At 35.5% G+C, this 21,291-nt stretch overlaps 1 protein-coding gene across 1 annotated transcript; it reads left to right on the plus strand.

The window, feature by feature from the left end:
• Nucleotides 1-765: 765 nt before the first annotated feature.
• On the plus strand, nucleotides 766-16,824 carry LOC136384974 (NKG2-A/NKG2-B type II integral membrane protein-like). Its single transcript, XM_066355662.1, has 6 exons — nucleotides 766-966; nucleotides 1,341-1,418; nucleotides 1,930-1,998; nucleotides 2,463-2,614; nucleotides 16,121-16,224; nucleotides 16,460-16,824. The coding sequence occupies exons 1-6, from the start codon at nucleotides 780-782 to the stop codon at nucleotides 16,578-16,580; spliced, it is 711 nt and encodes a 236-aa protein (XP_066211759.1). The 5' UTR covers nucleotides 766-779; the 3' UTR covers nucleotides 16,581-16,824.
• The last annotated feature ends 4,467 nt before the right edge of the window (nucleotides 16,825-21,291 follow it).

The raw sequence follows: 21,291 nt of genomic DNA on the forward strand, positions 1-21,291 counted from the left end.
TGTAATAATTCCTCATAACTCCACAACCATTAAAATAAAATACTATTTGATAACAACTAATCACCTGAAATGCTGAGATCATTGGTTCAAAACCCCAGACTTGCCTGGCCAAGGCACATATAGGACTTGATAGCAATTTATTACTTTTTATAAATAAATTTATGTCACTAAATTAAATTGACTTAGTTTAGAAAATTATTATATGTGCCAACACGACTAATGCCCCACCATAAGAACATTCAGTCTGTAATCATTTTATGACTTCATATTTATTATAAATATTGTCTCTTTTTCCAAGATAGTAGTTTAATTTTTTAGCAAGAGAGACAGAGACAAATAAGAAGGGAGAGAGATGAGAAGCATCATCTCATAGTTGCAGCCCTTTGATTGTTCATTGATTACTTCTCATAAGTAGCCCTTTAATTTTTAATACAAACATAGTAAGGGTGTCAAAATACTTCTGTGGAATCTGAATTTAACACAGATATTATTATTTATGATATTTTTTTATTCCTCAGTGATTTATTGTTTTTATTTCTCCAATAAATTATATATAGCCAAATGTAGACTATCTTAAAAATTGCATCGACCATGAGGTACTTTTTAAAGATCTAAGAAATTTAAAACCATAACTTTAGTTTCTTCAACTGGGAAATGAGCCCTAATATCCTCAACCCCGCCCAGTTTTTCTGCACTAAGATCTCTTTACTGCATATATCACTTACTTGTAAGCACAGTTATCTTCAACCACAGTCCACAGACCCCACTTAGATACAGAGATGAACAACCAAGGAGTAATCTATGCAGACCTGAATCTGGTTAATGATTCAAAGAGACAGCAAGTACAACGTAAGGGCACCAGACGCTCCATTTCAGTAACTGAGCAGGAAATTATCTATGCAGACTTAAATCTTCAAAATGCTTCTCAGGATCTTCAAGGGAATGACAAGAATGACCACTGCAAAGGTAACACATTTAATAGACATACAGTATAATATACAGATGTGCAGCTGGGATGCAGAGATATGGGGGAACAGTAGAAAATGAACTCACCTATTTTTCATCTTTACGAATCAGAACTAGAAGTTGGAATATGGTATTCAAGATGAAAGCTGAAGACTAATTTTATTCAGACATTGTTGTTGGTGTGGTCTTTGACCAATAACTTATAGAGCATTATATTTTCTGAAAATGCTTTGCTATATTCTAAAAGATTACAGTGGTAGGTTTGAGTTTGAGGTCCGCCGTCGGAATGTGATTCTCTGTGTGTAAACTAACATTTGTCTTCTCTCTTTCCTGGTGTTTCCTTTTCTGTCCTGCAAATTCCCCATCACCTCCAGGGAAGCTCATTGTTGGGGTGCTGGGAGTCATCTGCCTTGTCTTGATGTCCACTGTGGTAACTGTAGCTGTTATTCCCTGTAAGTAAATTTTTGTAAGATTATACAGAACTTTTCACTATAATGATCATCAGTGCTTCAAAACACTTCTAATATTATAGAATAGAACTCATTTTAAAGTATGAATTTACTTACGTGAGAAATGGTTATTCTGAATTTATCTAAGGTATAAATATTAGAATAATTTTAGAGAATAGTTTATGCATACATGTCCATATATATCCACATATATCTATATATATATTAATTTTATAACTCAAGGCATGCTTTAAGACACACAATTGAGAAATACAAATTAATTCTTGAGATTTGTTAATCCAAATGCTGTAAGAGAAAGTGAAGTCTGTTGTTTTTTGGGTGGGGCTTTTGTATTAACTTTCCTCTAAATTACCATTGCTTCATTCATTTTTTATAAAAACCATTTCATTCCTAATTATTCTAATCCTAAACAATACACCATATTTCAATGTAGAAAAAAGGATTATAATTTTATTTAGATCAATATTTTTTATAAGAATTACTTTTTTTCTAGCTAATGAAAACCAGGAGAAGAATAATTCTTCCTTGACAACCAAGAACCAGACAGGGAAAACGGTATTTTGTAAGTTGTGATATTAGTAAAGTTCATACTTTGTATCTGACATAAAAGAAGTAAAAATATCAGTTTTTGAGGGGATCATAAATTATAATACTGGGCAATAAATGTTCATAATTAGTGAGTATAGAAAAGTGTTTTCTTATGCAGCAATATGAGGAAACATTTATTTAAAATAGTCATAACTACTGTTGCCTATTCGCTCAAAATAATTTTTGTATTTTACAAAAGTGGTTTTGTTCATTGACATTCAAGATATGTAGTTTGGTTGTGTGTTTGCTTCACATGGGCACATAGATTAGGGAAGGAGAAGCTAACCCTTCTCTGTGGGAGCGTGTGAGTGTGTTTGCTTTTACATGGACCAGCTGGTATACATATGTTCTATCTACAAATATATCTACATATATGCAAATTAATTTATTTTTTTTATTTGAAGTGTTTTTGTATAATAACTCATGATCTTTCTTCAGCATATCACTGTGGTCGATGTCCAAAGGAGTGGTTACTGTATTCCAACAACTGCTATTACATTAGCACTAAAAAAAAAGCCTGGAATGAGAGCTCACTTGCCTGTGCTTCTAAGAACTCTAGCCTCCTCTACATAGATAATAAAGAAGAAGTGGTAAGACTTTAAATGCTTCCAACATTTAACTTAGCTGCTTAACTTACACTATCTTTGTAGAATTCATTCTTATTTCATATTTGCAGTTGATTTTTCTTTTCTCTCTCTCTCTCTCTCTCTCTCTTTTTTCTTGGTATTTTTCTGAAGTGAAAAGTGGGAAGGCAGAGAGACAACATCACACATGCTCCCGACTGGGATCCACCCAGCATGCCCACCAGGTTGCGATGCGCTGCCCACCTGGGGCGTTGCTCTGTAGCATCTGGAGCCATTCTAGCACCTGAGGGGGAGATCATGGAGCCATTCTCAGTGCTGGAGCCAACATTGCTCCAGTGGGGCCTTGGCTGCAGGAGAAGAAGAGAGAGAGAGAAAAGAGAGGAGGGAGGGTGGAGAAGGAGATGGACACTTCTCCTGTCTGCCCTGAATGGGAATCAAACCCAGGATATCCACATGCGGGGCTGATACTCTACCACTGAGCCAACCGGCCAGAGCTAGTTGATTTCTTTTAAAGGGTGCTAATATTACATTGTTTGATGCTAATATTTTATTCATGTTTTATGCCATTAATCCTCATTTGATAATTTCAGTTCTTGCTTTTCAGAGACAACCATGTTTGTATAAATATTTTTATATTTCTGACATAAACATTGCTACTTAATTTTGCAATACCTCATGGAAAGTAAAGATATCATGGTTGCACAGATTAAGTACACACTCCAAAGCCCCATGTAATTATAAATCAGATCATGAAGTAGAAGTTGCCAGTCCACAGTGGCCCAAATCCTGTGCACTCTCTCATAGCTTCTCCCCCTCCTCACTTAACAATTATTATGATTTTTTATATTACAAATTATCTTTGTTTAATGTTGAACTTTATATAAAGGGAGTCATTCATTATGCATTTTATGTGTCTCCTTTAACTCCCACATGATATTTTTGCAATTTATCCATATTACTGCATTTCTCTTTAGTCCATTCATTTTCTCGGCTCTATTGTTGATACATGACATTTTAAATCTATTGTACTTAGAATATAAATTTTATTTAATGTGCAGGTAAAATAGGTATTTTATGAAAACGTTCATGTATCTTTTTTCAATATTATGTTATATTTAAAATAGTTTATATGATCTATTAATGTTACATAAGACATACCTACTTATATATGGTAAATATTATATTGATAACTATATAATAATAATTTATAAACACAATTATATTATTATAATTGTAGATGTGTATAATTATAATTTATTATCCTCTGTGTCAGAATGAAATAGCAGCATCATAAAGTTTGGTTTATCCCAGCATTCTAGTTTACTGTTGAAATACACATTTTACCCAATAATTTCATGATCCAAAACTTAGGCATTATTACGCTATAAATTCTGATCATTATATAAAACTATCATTAACACATTAATAGCCATTTTACTGATTACTGATACATTGAATACATCTTTCTAGGCAGTAATCATAACAAAATTCTCTATTGTAAAAATGAGAAGTGACTGTTCAAGTTTCTTGAGCATTTCTCTTTTATGTTGCATATTTTTTTTCTTCCAGAAAGTTGTTAAATTTTAGGTATGAACTCTTTTTTCACTTATAAGGTAGAAATTGCTATATTTATTGTTAATTACACTTCTATTCTCTTATAGAAATCTTTTTTTTTATTTTGTCGAGATAGAGAACTTTAGAGAGACACAGAAAGAGAGAGGCAGAGGTAGACAAGAAGAAAGGGAGATGACATCATCAATTCATAGTTGCAGCACATTAGTTATTTATTCATTGCTTTATCATATGTGCCTTGGCCAAGGGGCTTCAGCAGAGCCAGTGCCCTCTTGGTCAAACCACGGGTCACGTCTATGTTCCCAAGTTCAAGCTGGCAACCCTGTTCTCAAGTTGGATGTGCCTGCACTCAAGCCAATGACCTCAGAGTTTCAAATCTAGGTCCTCAGCATCCCAGGTCAATACTCTATCCACTGTACCAGCAATGGGTCAGGCTCATATTGAAGTTTTTTAATGATCAGAATGTATTAATATTACCATAGCCCAATATCTCATTTTGGTTTTTAGTGATAATTTTGGACTTATTTCAGAAATTAGTTTAAATTCATGAAGATAATCTGCTACATTACTCCTTAGGGTTTAATCTTTTTATTTTTTAATTTATACATTTAAATCTATAAACTTTAGAGAATTTAGATCCTTGCTGGTATATTTGTAATGCTCTTGGTAGAAATGAAGTTTATACTTTTTTACATCATATCTAATTGATTCAACATAATTTATAGCAGGTGGTCTTTTCTTCATAACTTAATATACAAGGCTCTATTTTTAATATAAAGTTTAAGAATTTGTTCATTTATTATGTCTTTCAAATTATTTTCTGTTTTTTTTCTATCACTTTTCCTATTCTCAGACAAATTTTATACTAATGTCGTTTCCCTGATTCTGTTTTTAAAAGTCCTGAGGCTCCATTAATTTTTCTCTCCTTTTCTCTCTAGCTTCAAGAGTGAATAATTTCTTTACTCCATTTTTAACTTCATCAACTCTTTCTTCTGAATCCCAAATTTTATGTAAATGTAGTGAATGTTTCAATGCTGGTAATGTTTTTTCAGCTCTGAATTTTTTATTTATTTATATAGTTTTGATTTTTCTTTTTCTTTTTTTTAAATAAATATTTATTAATGTTAATGGGGTGACATTAATAAATCAGGGTACATATATTCAAAGAAAACATGTCTAGGTTATCTTGTCATTAAATTATGTTGTATACCCATCGCCCAGAGTCAGATTGTCCTCCGTCACTCTCTATCTAGTTTCTTTGTGCCCCTCCCCCTCCCCCTAACCCTCTCCCACCTTCCCTCCCATGTCCTCCCTCCCCTCACCCCTGGTAACCACCACACTCTTGTCCATGTCTCTTAGTCTCGTTTTTATGTTCCACCAATGTATGCAATCATGTAGTTCTTGTTTTTTTCTGATTTACTTATTTCACTCCGTATAATGTTATCAAGATCCCACCATTTTGCTGTAAATGATCTGATGTCATCATTTCTTATGGCTGAGTAGTATTCCATAGTGTATATGTGCCACATCTTCTTTATCCAGTCTTCTATTGAAGGGCTTTTTGGTTGTTTCCATGTCTTGGCCACTGTGAACAGTGCTGCAATGAACATGGAGCCACATGTGTCTTTACGTATCAGTGTTTCTGAGGTTTTGGGGTATATACCCAGTAGAGGGATTGTTGGGTCATAAGGTAGTTCTATTTTCAGTTTTTTGAGGAACCACCGTACTTTCCTCCATAATGGTTGTACTTCTTTACAGTCCCACCAACAGTGGATGAGAGTTCCCTTTTCTCCTTTTTCTCACGGCACGCGGGCAGCTGCTCGCAGCACAGGCTGTTGCTCCCCAAGTGTGGGAGGGCAGTTGCACGCGTGGGTTGACTCACCACAGGCGCACTCCCTCCTCGGCTTGAATGAACGTCTGTGTGGTAGTTAGCTTCCTCCACACCCTCAGCTCCGTCCTGTCTCTCAGATTCAAGTGATAACAGCCCTTTCGTCTTCAGTGTGTGTGTAACTCCGGAATGCTCTGAGGATAAATTTTTCTGTTTCTAGTTGATAAATTTGTTGAGATTTTGGGGAGATCTGTCGTACGTGCTGCTCACAGCGTCATTTCCCTGATGTCACTCTAGTTTTCATTTTTCTAATCATTCTGTCACTGCCATCATATTTTTATATAGTTATTTAAACATAGTTTTAATAATTCATGTATAAATACAATGATTATTTTAAAATATTTTTAAAATAAAACCAATATCTTATGTCGGTAATATACTGCTCACAGAAATTAGGAGATAATTTCAAAATGAATATGAAACTATAAAATTTCCCCTAATTTTTGTGAGCACTGTAGTCAGATTCCATAGACTGATTTCCTTCCTGAGAATATGAAAGACATTTTTCAGGTTCTTTACATTTTTTCTAATTTTTTGTAAGTACATATTTTTTATAATATAGTATAGTATGATATCTCCTTCAACCTTAGTAGTTTTATTCTTTTGTAACTTGAATAAGTTTTTACTGTAGAATGTTCCATTTTTAATGTGTTTATTCCATTTTTAAAATTCTTGTTTATTCGTATTTTTAGACTGGCTTACCCGAAATATCCCTTGAGTATACCTGCTTACTTGACAACCAATGTTTTTTTTAAATGTATTCCAATGCATCATGTCAGTATGACTTCCGCTTTCTGCTTGTGTGTGTGTGTTGTGTGTGTGTGTGTGTGTGTGTGTGTGTGTGTGTGTGTGTAAGGGAGTATTAATAACTTTGAAATCATTCCTCAAAGTCCCCTTTGGTTTTTATTTTATTTTATTTTTTTTAATAATTTTATTTTTTTAATGGGGTGACATCAATAAATCAGGATACATATATTCAAAGGTAACAAGTCCAGGGTATCTTGTCGTTCAATTATGTTGCATACCCATCACCCAAAGTCAGATTGCCCTCTGTCACCTTCTATCTTGTTTTCTTTGTGCCCCTCCCCCTCCCCCTTTCCCTCTCCCATTCCCCCCTCCCCCCCGCAACCACCACACTCCTATCAATGTCTCTTAGTTTCACTTTTATGTCCCACTTACATATGGAATAATGCAGTTCCTGGTTTTTTCTGATTTACTTATTTCGCTTCGTATCATGTTATCAAGATCCCACCATTTTGCTGTAAATGTTCTGATGTCATCATTTCTTATGGCTGAGTAGTATTCCATAGTGTATATGTGCCACATCTTCTTTATCCAGTCATCTATTGATGGGCTTTTTGGTTGTTTCCATGTCCTGGCCACTGTGAACAATGCTGCAATAAACATGGGGCTGCATGTGTCTTTACGTATCAATGTTTCTGAGTTTTTGAGGTATATACCAAGTAGAGGGATTGCTGGGTCATAAGGTAGTTCTATCTTCAGTTTTTTGAGGAACCACCATACTTTCTTCCATAATGGTTGTACTACTTTACATTCCCAACAACAGTGTATGAGGGTTCCTTTTTCTCCACAGCCTCTCCAACATTTGCTATTACCTGTCTTGCTAATAATAGCTAATCGAACAGGTGTGAGGTGGTATCTCATTGCCATTTTGATTTGCATTTCTCTAATAGCTAAAGAAGATGAGCATCTTTTCATATATCTGTTGGCCATTTGTATTTCTTCCTGGGAGAAGTGTCTGTTCATATCCTCTTCCCATTTTTTTATGGGACTGTTTGTTTGTTTGTTGTTGAGTTTTATGAGTTCTTTGTATATTTTGGATATTAGGCCCTTATCTGAGCTGTTGTTTGAAAATATCATTTCCCATTTAGTTGGCTTTCTGTTTATTTTGTTATCAGTTTCTCTTGCTGAGCAAAAACTTCTTAGTCTGATGTAGTCCCATTCATTAATTTTTGCCTTCACTTCTCTTGCCATTGGAGTCAAATTCATAAAATGCTCTTTAAAACCCAGGTCCATGAGTTGAGTACCTATGTCTTCTTCTATGTACTTAATTGTTTCAGGTCTTATGTTTAGATCTTTGATCCATTTTGAGTTAATTTTTGTACAGGGGGAGAGACTGTAGTCTAGTTTCATTCTTTTGCATGTGGCTTTCCAGTTTTCCCAGCAGCATTTATTGAAGAGGCTTTCTTTTCTCCATTGTGTGTTCTTGGCCCCTTTATCAAAAATTATTTGACTATATATATGTGGTTTTATTTCTGGACTTTCTATTCTGTTCCATTGGTCTGAGTGTCTATTTTTCTGCCAATACCATGCTGTTTTGATTGTCGTGGCCCTATAATATAGTTTGAAGTCAGGTATTGTAATGCCCCCAGCTTCATTCTTTTTCTTTAGGATTGCTTTGGCTATTCGGGGTTTTTTATAGTTCCATATAAATCTGATGATTTTTTGCTCTATTTTTTTAAAAAATGTCATTGGAAGTTTGATGGGAATTGCATTAAATTTGTATATTGCTTTGGGTAATATAGCCATCTTGATTATATTTATTCTTCCTAGCCAAGAACAAGGTATATTCTTCCATCTCATTATATCTTTTTCGATTTCCCTTAATAATGGTTTATAGATTTCATTATATAAGTCCTTTACATTCTTTGTTATGTTTATTCCTAAGTATTTTATTTTTTTTTGTTGCAATCGTGAAGGGGATTATTCTTTTGAGTTAGTTCTCAATTGTTTCATTGTTGACATATAGAAAGGCTATTGACTTCTGTATGTTAATTTTGTATCCTGCGACCTTACTGTATTGGCTTATTGTTTCTAGTAGTCTTTTTGTGGATTCTTTGGGGTTTTCGATGTATAGGATCATATCATCAGCAAAAAGTGATACCTTTACTTCTTCTTTTCCGATATGGATGCCTTTTATTTCTTTGTCTTGTCTGATGGCTCTGGCTAGAACCTCTAGTACCACATTAAATAAGAGTGGAGAGAGTGGACAACCCTGTCTTGTTCCTGATTTAAGGGGGAAAGCCTTCAGTTTAGTGCCATTTAATATGATGTTAGCTGATGGTTTATCATATATGGCCTTTATCATGTTGAGATATTTACCTTCTATACCCATTTTGTTGAGAGTCTTAAACATAAAATTGTGTTGTATTTTATCGAAAGCCTTTTCTGCGTCTATTGATAAGATCATGTGGATTTTGTTCTTTGTTTTGTTGATATGGTGTATTACGTTAACCGTTTTACGTACGTTGAACCATCCTTGAGATTCTGGGATGAATCCCACTTGATCATGATGTATTATTTTTTTAATATGTTGTTGTATTCGATTTGCCAGTATTTTGTTTAGTATTTTAGCATCTGTATTCATTAGAGATATTGGTCTGTAGTTTTCTTTTTTTGTGCCATCCTTGCCTGGTTTTGGTATGAGGGTTATGTTGGCCTCATAAAATGTGTTTGGAAGTATTGCTTCTTCTTCAATTTTTTGGAAGACTTTCAGTAGAATAGGAACCAAGGCTTCTTTGAATGTTTGATAAAATTCGCTGGTATAGCCGTCAGGGCCTGGACTTTTATTTTTGGGGAGGTTTTTAATGGTTTTTTCTATTTCTTCTCTACTAAAAGGTCTGTTTAGGCTTTCTGCTTCTTCTTGACTCAGTCTAGGAAGGTTGTATTGTTCTAGGAATTTATCCATTTCTTCTAGGTTGTTGAATTTAGTGGCATAAAGTTTTTCATAGTATTCTACAATAATTCTTTTATATCTACGGTGTCTGTGGTGATTTCTCCTCTTTCATTTTGGATTTTGTTTATATGAGTTCTTTCTCTTTTTTCCTTGGTAAGTCTTGCCAAGGGTTTGTCAATTTTGTTGATCTTTTCAAAGAACCAGCTCCTTGTTCTATTAATTTTTCTATAGTTTTTCTGTTCTCTAATTCATTTATTTCTGCTCTGATTTTTATTATCTCCTTTCTTCGGCTGGTTTTGGGTTGTCTTTGTTCTTCTTTTTCTAGTTCCTTAAGGTGGGAAGTTAAGTGGTTCACTTGGGCACTCTCTTGTTTGTTCATATATGCCTGAAGTGATATGAACTTCCCTCTTATCACTGCTTTTGCTGCATCCCATAGATTCTGATATGTCGTATTGTCATTTTCATTAGTCTCTATATATCTTTTGATCTCTGCACTTATTTCTTCTTTGACCCATTCGTTTTTTAAAAGTATGTTGTTTAGTTTCCACATTTTTGTGGGATTTTTTTCCTCTTTTTTGCAGTTGAATTCTAGTTTCAAGGCTTTATGATCAGAAAATATGCTTGGTACAACTTCGATTTTTCTGAATTTGCTGATGTTGTTTTTGTGGCCCAACATATGGTCAATTCTTGAGAATGATCCATGTACACTGGAGAAAAATGTATACTCAGTCACTTTGGGATGAAATGTCCTGTAGATGTCTATCATATCCAGGTGCTCTAGTGTTTTATTTAAGGCCAATATGTCTTTGTTGATTCTCTGTTTGGATGACCGATCTAGAGCCGTCAGCGGTGTATTGAGTTCTCCAAGTATGATTGTGTTTTTGTCAGTTTTTGATTTAAGATCAATAAGTAGCTGTCATATATATTTTGGTGCTCCTTGGTTTGGTGCATATATATTAAGAATTGTTATGTCTTCTTGATTCAGTGTCCCCTTAGCCATATGAAATGGCCATTTTTGTCTCTGAGTACTTTTCCTGTCTTGTAGTCAGCATTATCCGATATGAGTATTGCTACACCTGCTTTTTTTTGGATGTTATTTGCTTGGAGTATTGTTTTCCAGCCTTTCACTTTGAATTTGTTTTTATCCTTGTTACTTAGATGAGTTTCCTGTAGGCGGCATACAGTTGGATTTTCTTTTTTAATCCATTCTGCTACTGTGTGCCTTTTTATTGGTGAGTTTAATCCATTTACATTTAGTGTAATTATTGATACTTTTGAGTTCCCTATTGCCATTTTATATCTTGCTTTCTGTTAGTTTTGTGTCTTGTTTGATCCTTCTCTTTCGTTTTTCTATCTTATGTTTTTATTTGGTTGTATTCCATACATCTTTCCTCTGTTGCTATCTTTTTTATTTCATGTGCTTCTGTGGTGGTTTTTTCAATGGTGGTTACCTTTGAGTAATGAAAAGGGTCGCTACCCTGTTCATTGTAGCGAACTATTTTGTGAGTACTTTTGCACTCCATCGTCCTTTGCTACTGTTAATCTCCATCTTCTCCCCTTCTTTCTTTTTGTTGTTGTTACAGTTTAAATTTGGTTTTATTGTGCTCTTCTTGGAGCTTTTACTTGTGGCTCTGTTTTTTTTTTGTTCTTTGTATCTGATTGGAGAACCCCCTTTAGTAATTCCTGGAGTGGGGGTTTTCTGATGATAAATTCCCTCATTTTTTCTCTATCTGTGAATGTTTTTATTTCTCCTTCATATTTGAAGGATAGCTTTGATCGGTATAGTATTCATGGCTGAAAGTTCCTCTCTTTCAGGACTTTAAATATTGGGGTCCACTCTCTTCTAGCTTGTAGAGTTTCTGCTGAGAAATCTGATGATAATCTAATGGGCCTTCCTTTATATGTTGTACTCTTCTTTTCCCTGGCTGCCTTGAGAATTTTTTCTTTGCTGTTGGTTTGTGTCAATTTCATTATGATATGCCTTGGAGTAGGTTTGTTGGGGTTAAGAAAACTCGGTGTTCTGTTTGCTTCTTGAATTTGAGGCTTTAGTTCTTTCCACAAGCTTGGGAAGTTCTCATCTATTATTTGTTTGAGTATGTTCTCCATTCCATTTTCTCTCTCTTCTCCCTCTGATATACCTATTATTCTTATGTTATTCTTTTTGATGGAGTCAGATAATTCTTGTAGGGCTATCTCATTTTTTTTAATTTTTGAGTCTCTTTCTTCTTCTCTCTGTTGTGCCTCAAGTTGCTTGTCTTCTATTTCACTAATCCTCTCTTCTATCTGACCTGTTATATTAGCTAAGCTTGTTACTTCGTTTTTCAGCTCGTGAATTGAGTTTTTCATCTCTGTTTGATTTGTTTTTATAGTTTCAATTTCCTTGGACATATATTCTTTGTGTTCATTGAGTTGTTTTCTGAACTCCCTAAATTGCCTTTCTGTGTTTTCTTGTATATCTCGGAGGATTTTTAGGATTTCTATCTTGAATTCTCTGTCATTTAGCTCCAAGGTTTCTGATATATTAAATTTTTTCTCCATAGATTTTTCCTCATCTAGCTGTGTTACCTCTCTTTCTTTTGTATCCATGATATTCGATTTTCTCTTCCTTAATGGCATCTGAGGGTGGTTTTGTTGAAAGTATTAATGAGATTTAATAAAGAATAAAAAGTTAAAAAAAATAAAAAATCGAAAAGAGTTGTTTTTTTTAAAAAAATAATACTAATGAAATAAAGAAAAATAAAATAAAATAAAAATAAAAAAAAAGGAAATTATTCCCCCCCCTCCTTTTTTCCTCTCCTCTCCTCTCCCCTCTTTCTTGAGAAAATCTTGTGGTGAACTGTGAATTATAATAAACAATGCCTGTGATGGAGGGCCTGAATTGGGGAAAAGTAATAAAGGGGCAAAAAAAAGAAAAAAAAGGGGGGGTATGGACCCACAAAAAGCAAATAAGGAAAAAATTTGGGTCAAAAATAAAATGATTTGCTTTTAGGTGTTGGTTGTCTAAGAGTTATGATGAGAGGAATAAGGAAAACAGAAAAATGGGGGGACAAATTAAAAAAATACTATTGTATTTAGTGGAACAAGAACTAGATAAAATGGAGAGCCAGGGATGGGAGCACTGCTAGTGAGTTAAAAAGGTGAAGTAAAAACCCCCCAAAATGCCACAAACATAAGTTTGAGTCCCAGATAAGAGAATTTGTTTGTTATTGAGGTTTGAATGAGAGGAGATGTAAAGGAGAAAGGAAGAAACTAATATAGAGGGTGAAAAGAAAGAGAGAGAGAAAAAAAGAGGGAACCACTAAAAGAAGAAAAAAGAAAGGAGAGAGAGAGAGAGTTAAGGGTTTTGGAGTGCAACCCTCATAGAGAGAAGGGAAGAAGAGAGAAAAGATAATGGGAGATGTAACACTTATGGGTAGTGTAGTTCAAGGAGAGGAGAGAGTAAGACCAGCAGAGAGTTAATCGGCCAAATTGGAGGAGGAAAAAAAGTATCAAGAATGAAGATAAGAGAAACAGACGAACAAATATAATAAAATGGGATAGGTTATAAAGTCTGCAGATTATTCTTGATTTTGAGAGGTTATCTTCTTGCTTTTTCTTTTCTCTCCCTCTTCCTAGTCGATGACTCTGTACCCCGGGTTCTACCCCTTTGGCCCGCTCAGGTAGAGGTTTGCAGTTGATAAGTCTCTATGGCAATGTCATGTATTGTGCTTTAGTCTCGTTGGCAGTCGAGGCTCATTAGCATTTATAGGCTCTGACAGTGAGAGAGTCCGTGTTCCTGGAGCCTTTCTCCTAGTCTTTCCTTCCTCAATTAGTAGCCTGATAATCCAGCTATGGGGTTGCTGCTGCCTCTGCCTGGATAGTAAGAGGCTCAAAAAGCTGGCAACTCCCCACTCTATTTCCACTCAGCACAGGGCTCTGGGTAAGGCTCAGTCAGTCAGAGATGCTAGCATAATCAAGCGGGCTTTCCACCCACTCAAAGACCTCTGGCTCTGCCACTCTGTCCGGTAACACAGGCGGGCGCCCACTTCTGGGGCGCTTGGAGGAAACTCTCACTCACTGTCTGTGCGCGCAAACCAGGATATCCGGCCAGCAGTCTCACGCTCTGAGTGAAACCCCCAACCGCAGGGAAAAGTTGCAGCGTTGGAATTGAGTCTCGCTCCGTCCCCGTGCGCGGCTTTTGCAAGGCGCTGGGGCATCCCGAGATTCCGCTTTTGCCCACACAAAGGCCCCTGACTCTGCCCCTCTGTGCGATAACACGGGCACGCACTGCCGAGGCACTCAGAGGAATCGCTCACTCCCTAGCTGCGCGCGCAGACCAGGATATGAGGCCGGCCGCGTTTCCGTCTGAGTGAAAAACCCCCCAGCATGGAAAATTTCCACCGTTGGAATTAGTTCTCGCTCCCTCCCATGTGCGGCTTTCCCAGGGCACTGGGGCTGCCCAGAGATTCTGCTTTCAGCCCACAGAAAGGCCTCTGACCCTGCCTCTCCGTGGGGCAACACGGGAAACCACTCCCGGGGCCTAGGAAGAAATCTCTCGCCCACTAACTGCGCACCAACCAGGAGATGGGGTAAAATGGCTGCCCCACTTGTCTTTCTTTGTTTGGGTTTGGCGCGAGTGTTAGCTTGTATTGCCCGGCTTGCCACAGGATCAGTATTTCCTCAGCTTGGATCTCCATGCCACAGCCTGGTTCGGCCGTTTGTGCTGCAGCCTGGATCTATTCACCCCCTTTGCCCGCCTCAGTTTCTATATTCACAGTTACCAGAGAAAGCCGCCCTGTTTAGTTTAGTGAGGAAGGCAGAGCATTTCTTACTCCCTATTTCCTTCGGGGTTTGGTTATATATTTAGCCAATTTTTCACTCGACCATACCTTCGGGTGTATTGCGAAGCATCTAGAGGCTCCAAGTATAGGTTTTTCTGTTTCTGGTTGAAGATCTCGTTGAGTTTTGGGGGAGATTTATCGGTATCGCTTCCTACTCCGCCATTACTCTGACGTCATCTCGGTTTTTATTTTTTTACTGGATCATCATCTACACATGAGTACCTATTTTTCCATTAGCCCAACACATGTAGAAAGCTGGTGTCATCTCTCCTATTGTACCCTCATTCTCAGTATCTCTTGTCATATTTCTGGCTGGCACTGTCCTTGACACCAGGAAGAGCACAACCTCAGACTAGGAAATGAATAGTTTTCCTCATTTATTATTTGGTGAATTCAGCACTCAGCAAAAAATGTAGCGGGCAATTTACCAACCTTTTCAACTGCTAATCAATTCTACCCTTGTGGCAACAACATCATTAATATTTTTAGCCTTCCTCTAACTGTACAAATTGCAATTCTTACTCTCTGAGCTAAGCTAGGGATTGCAGGAGACATGAGAGCATCCTCAACAAGAAGACTCATATATGCTCTTGAATCCTTAACAGCTTTTCCCATAATAAATCATTAAATGTTCTTATTAGTTTCTGATCACCTTTCAGAGCTGTGAAATTGCTAATGTTGTCCATTTGTCCTACTCACTTAATCATACCAATACATTTTCTTAATGTGTCCAATGTGTAAAATTATATTATAAATTGAAAGACTATAAATTAGAAAGAATTAGCTTTATTTGTTTTTCTTATTTTTAAAATTATCTTTATTTTGGCCGCTAATACATGATTTACATAGTTACTTAATATTTTATTCTTTCACCTAAATATTTTATTTGAAGTCTTGAGCTTGCCATATACATTACCTTTGCTATCAAACTGCTAATAAGAATATTATTAGCAACAACCAGTTTCCTTTTTTCAGCAACTTGTTCTGGAACTTTGGAATTTTTGTCAGTGAGTTGATCTCAGCTACTAAGTGATCCTTCTGTATTTTCATTTGACTCTATTTAGTAGGGGTGGAAGGCAGTGATCCAAACCCTTTTATGTACTTCCCTGTTTCTTTGGCAAACTGTTAAGACACTACTGCTTATGTGGCAGCTGTGGATTCCATTCCACTGAATCTTGAGGTGTTCCATGTAGCTTCAGAGTCCTCTGTTTTTCTACAAAAGATTGTGTGATTAACTGGACTTTAAATATGCTGGGCGAACTGGGTGGGGTACCAACAATTCCTGGATGTAAGACTTGAATGATTTGATAACTCACCAAATTAATCAGATGTGGGTTGATTTTTCTTTTTTAAAACTGATTTATTTTCTTACTAATTTCATCAGATGCTGATAGATTGTGTGTAGTTTATTTAGCAATCAACCTGACCTCACGGGATTCCTCCTCCTCCTCCATTTTAGGCCTATTTTGTGTTTCCAAATTCAAATCCATATGCAAGCATTTACTTAATTTCTCATAATATCTGTTTTCTCACAGAATTTTTTGAGCATTTTCAAAATATTACCATGGCTTGGACTCTCCCACAGAAACAATAATAATTTATGGGTATGGGCAAATGGCTCAACTTTCTCTTCCAAACTGTAAGTTTCTTGAGACTTATATATTCATGTCTCCATGCTTTCGAGGTTAGGAATTAATCTTAGAAAGAAAAAACAATGTGTGAAAAATTATGTAAATAAACTATGCTTTTCTGTAGAGAAATTATGAGAAATATTCAGATTTAGATATGTAACTATTTCTCTAAAATAAAATTTATTAATTACAATATTAAGTTATATATTACCAGGTTAATGACATATTATCTCTGTATTTCAGATTCTCAAAAACTTCACATTTGAACAAGAATTGTATATATGTGGAATTTCAAAGAACCATGCTCTCTTCTAAACCCTGTTCAGAAAAAAGAACTTATGTTTGTAAGCACCAAGCATATTAGATTACATAAATTTGATACAATGATATTCTCACCAACTCTAAATAGCAGTTTTAGTTTCTTCAAGAACTATATGATTATTTTTGTAAAGCTATTTTTAGGACATCGATTAGAGATGATTTTCAGGTTCACAACAAAACTAAAAGAAGCTACTGTGATTTCCTGTGTTCCCCGTCACCACACAGTCAAAGCCTCCCCATTATCAGCATCACTCACCAGAGTGGTAGATTTGCTACTGAGAATGAATCTACTTTGAAATATCATAACACTTAAAGTTCATAGTTTGTCTGATTTTTCACCCTTGACATTGTAGAATATTATTAAATCTATATTTATATTACTTGAAAAAATATCTATCCATGTACATGAAATACCTTTCTAAAACTTCTGCTAAAAATTAAAATTAATTATGTATAAATTTTGAATTATAACATCAAGAACTTTTATTTCTTAGTACATAAAACTGAATATCACAAATATTTCCAAACTAATTGATTTGACCTAGCCCTTATGTGTTGAAAATGAGGATGGAACATTCCAAAGTGATAATGTGTATAAATCCATCGAGTCAGGAGAGAAACCATGAGATTTTTTATTTAAAGAGTATTAACTATTTCTGGGGATAACCTACAAAGAGGGTATAGAAGAAAATTATAAAATGTACCACAAGTCAAAGAAGAGTACAAAGAGTGGAGTCACATGGAAGCCAGGTCCACTTTTTCAGCATGGGTGTTGGACTTCACAGAAGACAGTTCTCTATGGAAAACTATACAGTAGACCTGTTTTCTTGGAGCAGTTCCAAGTCTGCTGGCCAATATTGGAAAGGATGAATCTCAAGCTGTGCTGACAAGCAGGAAGAAATCCCTGTCAATGTCAGCAGGCAGTATCTGTAGGAGAGAAAACTCTGAGTGTGACTAGCCGCAGAAACTTGCTGGAGGGTGGACACATAAGCACTTCCTGCATGCATGCAGCTGTCCACCACCCCACTGTAGACAAAGAAGAGAAAACTCTATAAAACAAGGAAGAAGAGCCCTTTTTCTGACATGGCTCTCCACTGCTTTTTACTGCTAAAATGTCAAGTGAGCAGACAAAGGAAAAAGGGTTATAGAACCCACAACATTGTCTCAAAAAAGTCAATAAAGATATCTTTGGAGGTGAGAGTTATAAATTCTTAATTGACATTTAACATTCTAAGCAAATAATCCCAAAGATTCTATCAAAATCTATTTGAATATGTCTCATTTATTCAGAGAAAGAAACTATCATATATATCTTCTGAGTCTATTTGGGTGCAGCTTTATCAATGGTTAGATTCATTGTTTTAACTCTATTAGATTTTTTTTTTTTTGTATTTTTCTGAAGTTGGAAACAGGGAGGCAGTCAGACGACTCCCGCATGCACCCAACCAGGATCCACCTGGCATGCCCACCAGGGGTCAATGCTCTGCCCATCTGGGGCATTGCTCTGTTGCAACCAGAGCCATTCTAGTGCCTGAGACAGAGGCCACAGAGCCATCCCTAAGGCCCAGGCCAACTTTGCTCCAATGGAGCCTTGGCTGTGGGAAGGGAAGAGAGAGACAGAGAGGAAGGAGAGAGGAGGGGTGGAGAAGCAGCTGGGCGCTTCTCCTGTGTGCCCTGGCCCGGAATCAAACCCGAGACTCCTGCACGCCAGGCCGACACTCTACCACTGAGCCAATCGGCCAGGGCCAACTCTATTGGATTTTAGACATTTTAATGTTACCTTGTTTCATTAAATTTTCTGCCTCCCCCTTTTAACACACTTAGTCACTATGCTTAGAAACATACTTTGATGGAAAATATATATTTATATTATGAATAAAATAAAAATTAAACAGATAAACTATTTGTGTGGGTTAAACACTTAATTATTGACTTATTTTGGGATAACCTTAGTAATTAGTCAATCATTCAGAGATATTTTTACCACAATTCAGTATCAATTGGGAGCTACACTTGCTTATAATCTGAAAAATACATTAATAGTTCATATATATTTATCTCTTTGAATACAGTTTTTGTCTTTGTACTATATATAAAATATATTTATTCCTTATGTTCACAATGAGAAAATATGTCAGTATTCAAAATTACTTTCATATAATAGGTACATATAGCTATATCTAATTTCTGAAGCTGTGTTATAAGCAACACAGTTGCATTGACATTTAAAACCAAACATTTATTTTGTTCATTTTTCTTTTACCCATTTGTGGTTTGGTTGGTTTTCAGGCATGTGTGTATGCTTAGGTCAAAACCACAGATTTAAATCAAGTCTTTTTTATGTATTTCATTCTCTGAACAGTAGGCTACTTGGAACACAACCTTCTAGTAGCAGATATTAGCAACTCTCAGCGTGTGTAACAGAAATGTGCTTCTTAATGCTTGAGCTCAGACCTCAAAAACTGTTACCTTCCCAATCACATGATTTTATCAGAGAAGTCACATGGCCAACCTTATTAATGGTCTGCAAAGTGTACTCCTCTCATAGTAGTCAAAGGGAAGAAATGTAGATTCACTAACAGACAATCTACGCTACTATAATAGCAATAGGAACATGTGGAAAGGAAGGTAATGTACCAGGAGTTAGGACCATCTTATAAGATATGGAATTCCAGAATTCAATATATAAAATATCCACATTTGTTTTACATTCACATGATTTCTCAAACAATTGTACCTTTTTTAGACATGTTTCTTTGTATTTTAATTATACTAATTAACAAATTAATAGAAATATTATAAAGATTTTCTCAATATTATAGTACCAGTTATCATTATAGAGTAACAAACAAGAATTATCAAACTTTGGAGAAGTCACCAATTAAATGATCAGGAGAATAAATCTGAATAAGTTATTAGTTAAACAAAGCCAATATTTCTAATAAGAGTAATTAGACTTTCTGAGATGGATTTGGGAAAGGGTGATTATTGTGCATAAAAGTATATCTCTGTTTATCTCAACAGCTACTTCTCTGATGTAAAATAACTATGACAAGCAGCATCATAGTGATTGAAGAGTTTGTCTGAACTGCTCTACCTTTCACAGATATTTAGCATAAATGACAAAAAGAGAAATAAGAATAAGATGTGAGAAATGGAAAGTCTCATTGAGACCATAACAAAGACTGATATTTTGTAATGATTAGGAGCAAATTTGTCAACATTGCTGGTTTTCACACCAACTTCATGTCTCTGTCCAAATATATCCATTTGCAATGGATCCCAATGAAATTACAGTTCCCTGTAACAGTAGAAGGTACTTGCAACTACTCACACTTTATTCAGAATGTTCTTATGCAACATTTATTACTTCTTAATATTATATATTTTAGTTTTTTCTGGTGCATACCAAAAATATTTACTCTATTACAGTTCTGGAGGCTTGAAGTCTGAAATAAAGGTATGAACAGGGCTTGCTTCACTTTGAAGACTCCAGGGGAAACTGTCTCATGCATTTCTCTTAGTTTGGGATGTAGTTCTGCGTCCTTGGCATTCCTTGGCTTATAGACATATTGCTTCAGTCTTTGCCTCTATCATCCCATTCTTCTCCCTGTGTGACTCTGTCTCTGTGTCCAAATGTCCCTCTTCTGGACATCATGGGTATCATTAAAGCCCATCCTATACCAGTATGATCTCGTCTTAACTTGATTATATTTGCAAAGGTCCTGTTCCTAATTAAGGTCATATTCACTGGCTGTAGTAGACATTAATTTGGGGTTTAGGGGTTATGGGCATGTGATTCTAGAAAATGAGTAAAAAGAACAGGCTAACGTCCAAATCTTTTGTCTGAGTATCATTGTAATTGGAAATAATGTGCTTGGGTGTTTGTGAAAACTCACTTCCAAACATATACCTGTTAAATGCTGCCAGTGTGATATGAAAGCTATCAAAGAGATGGTAAAATATGCTGGCATAAAATCAAAAGCAAACTAGAATTCATCTCCCTATGACATTTCAAATATTTTAACATTCTTAACACTTTAAATTATAACTATCAAAATACTCAAGTAAACATGTTTTATTAGAGATTAATGATAATTATTTCCAAATAGTTAACTCATACACAGTTATACGTATATCACTTTTTGCATACTTAAATTTGATCAACATTGAATATTTTATTCTTTCCAAAATTTGAAGTCTTTCATTCTTTTAGGTGTTAATAATACAGAGTGATAAAATTTAAATGACACAAACAATATATACAAGTATCAAAAAAGATTTACGGTAAAGATGCCTGTTAACTAAAATTTCTACCAAAAAGGGATAGAAAACTCCACAAGCCATGTAAAAATCCACAAGGTATCTGATGATGTAAAACTATAGGATCTCTTCTACATGTAGGTTATCCAGCTGTTTTACAGTTTGTACAGAGACTATAGTATGAATTTCCATAGTCAGACTGTGATTTCCTTAACAACATCAAATTTGGAAATGTCAAAATTTTAATTTGATTTAGAGGCAAATCTTATTTTTACCTCATTTTTTCAAGACATAGACTCACAATTTATATAGTTGATAATGTATTTGTTTTATTATTTGCTTTAAAATGGCCCAAAATGCTTTGCACAGTTACTTCATAACATTCAGCACTTGTCAATATGATTTGTTAAAAAAAATAACACTGCCTGACCAGGTGGTGACTCAGTGGATAGAGCGTCGGACTGGGATACAGAAGACCCAGGTTTGAAACC

The sequence above is a fragment of the Saccopteryx leptura genome, chromosome 1 (genome assembly GCF_036850995.1).
Source record: "Saccopteryx leptura isolate mSacLep1 chromosome 1, mSacLep1_pri_phased_curated, whole genome shotgun sequence".
NCBI classification, from domain to species: domain Eukaryota; kingdom Metazoa; phylum Chordata; class Mammalia; order Chiroptera; family Emballonuridae; genus Saccopteryx; species Saccopteryx leptura.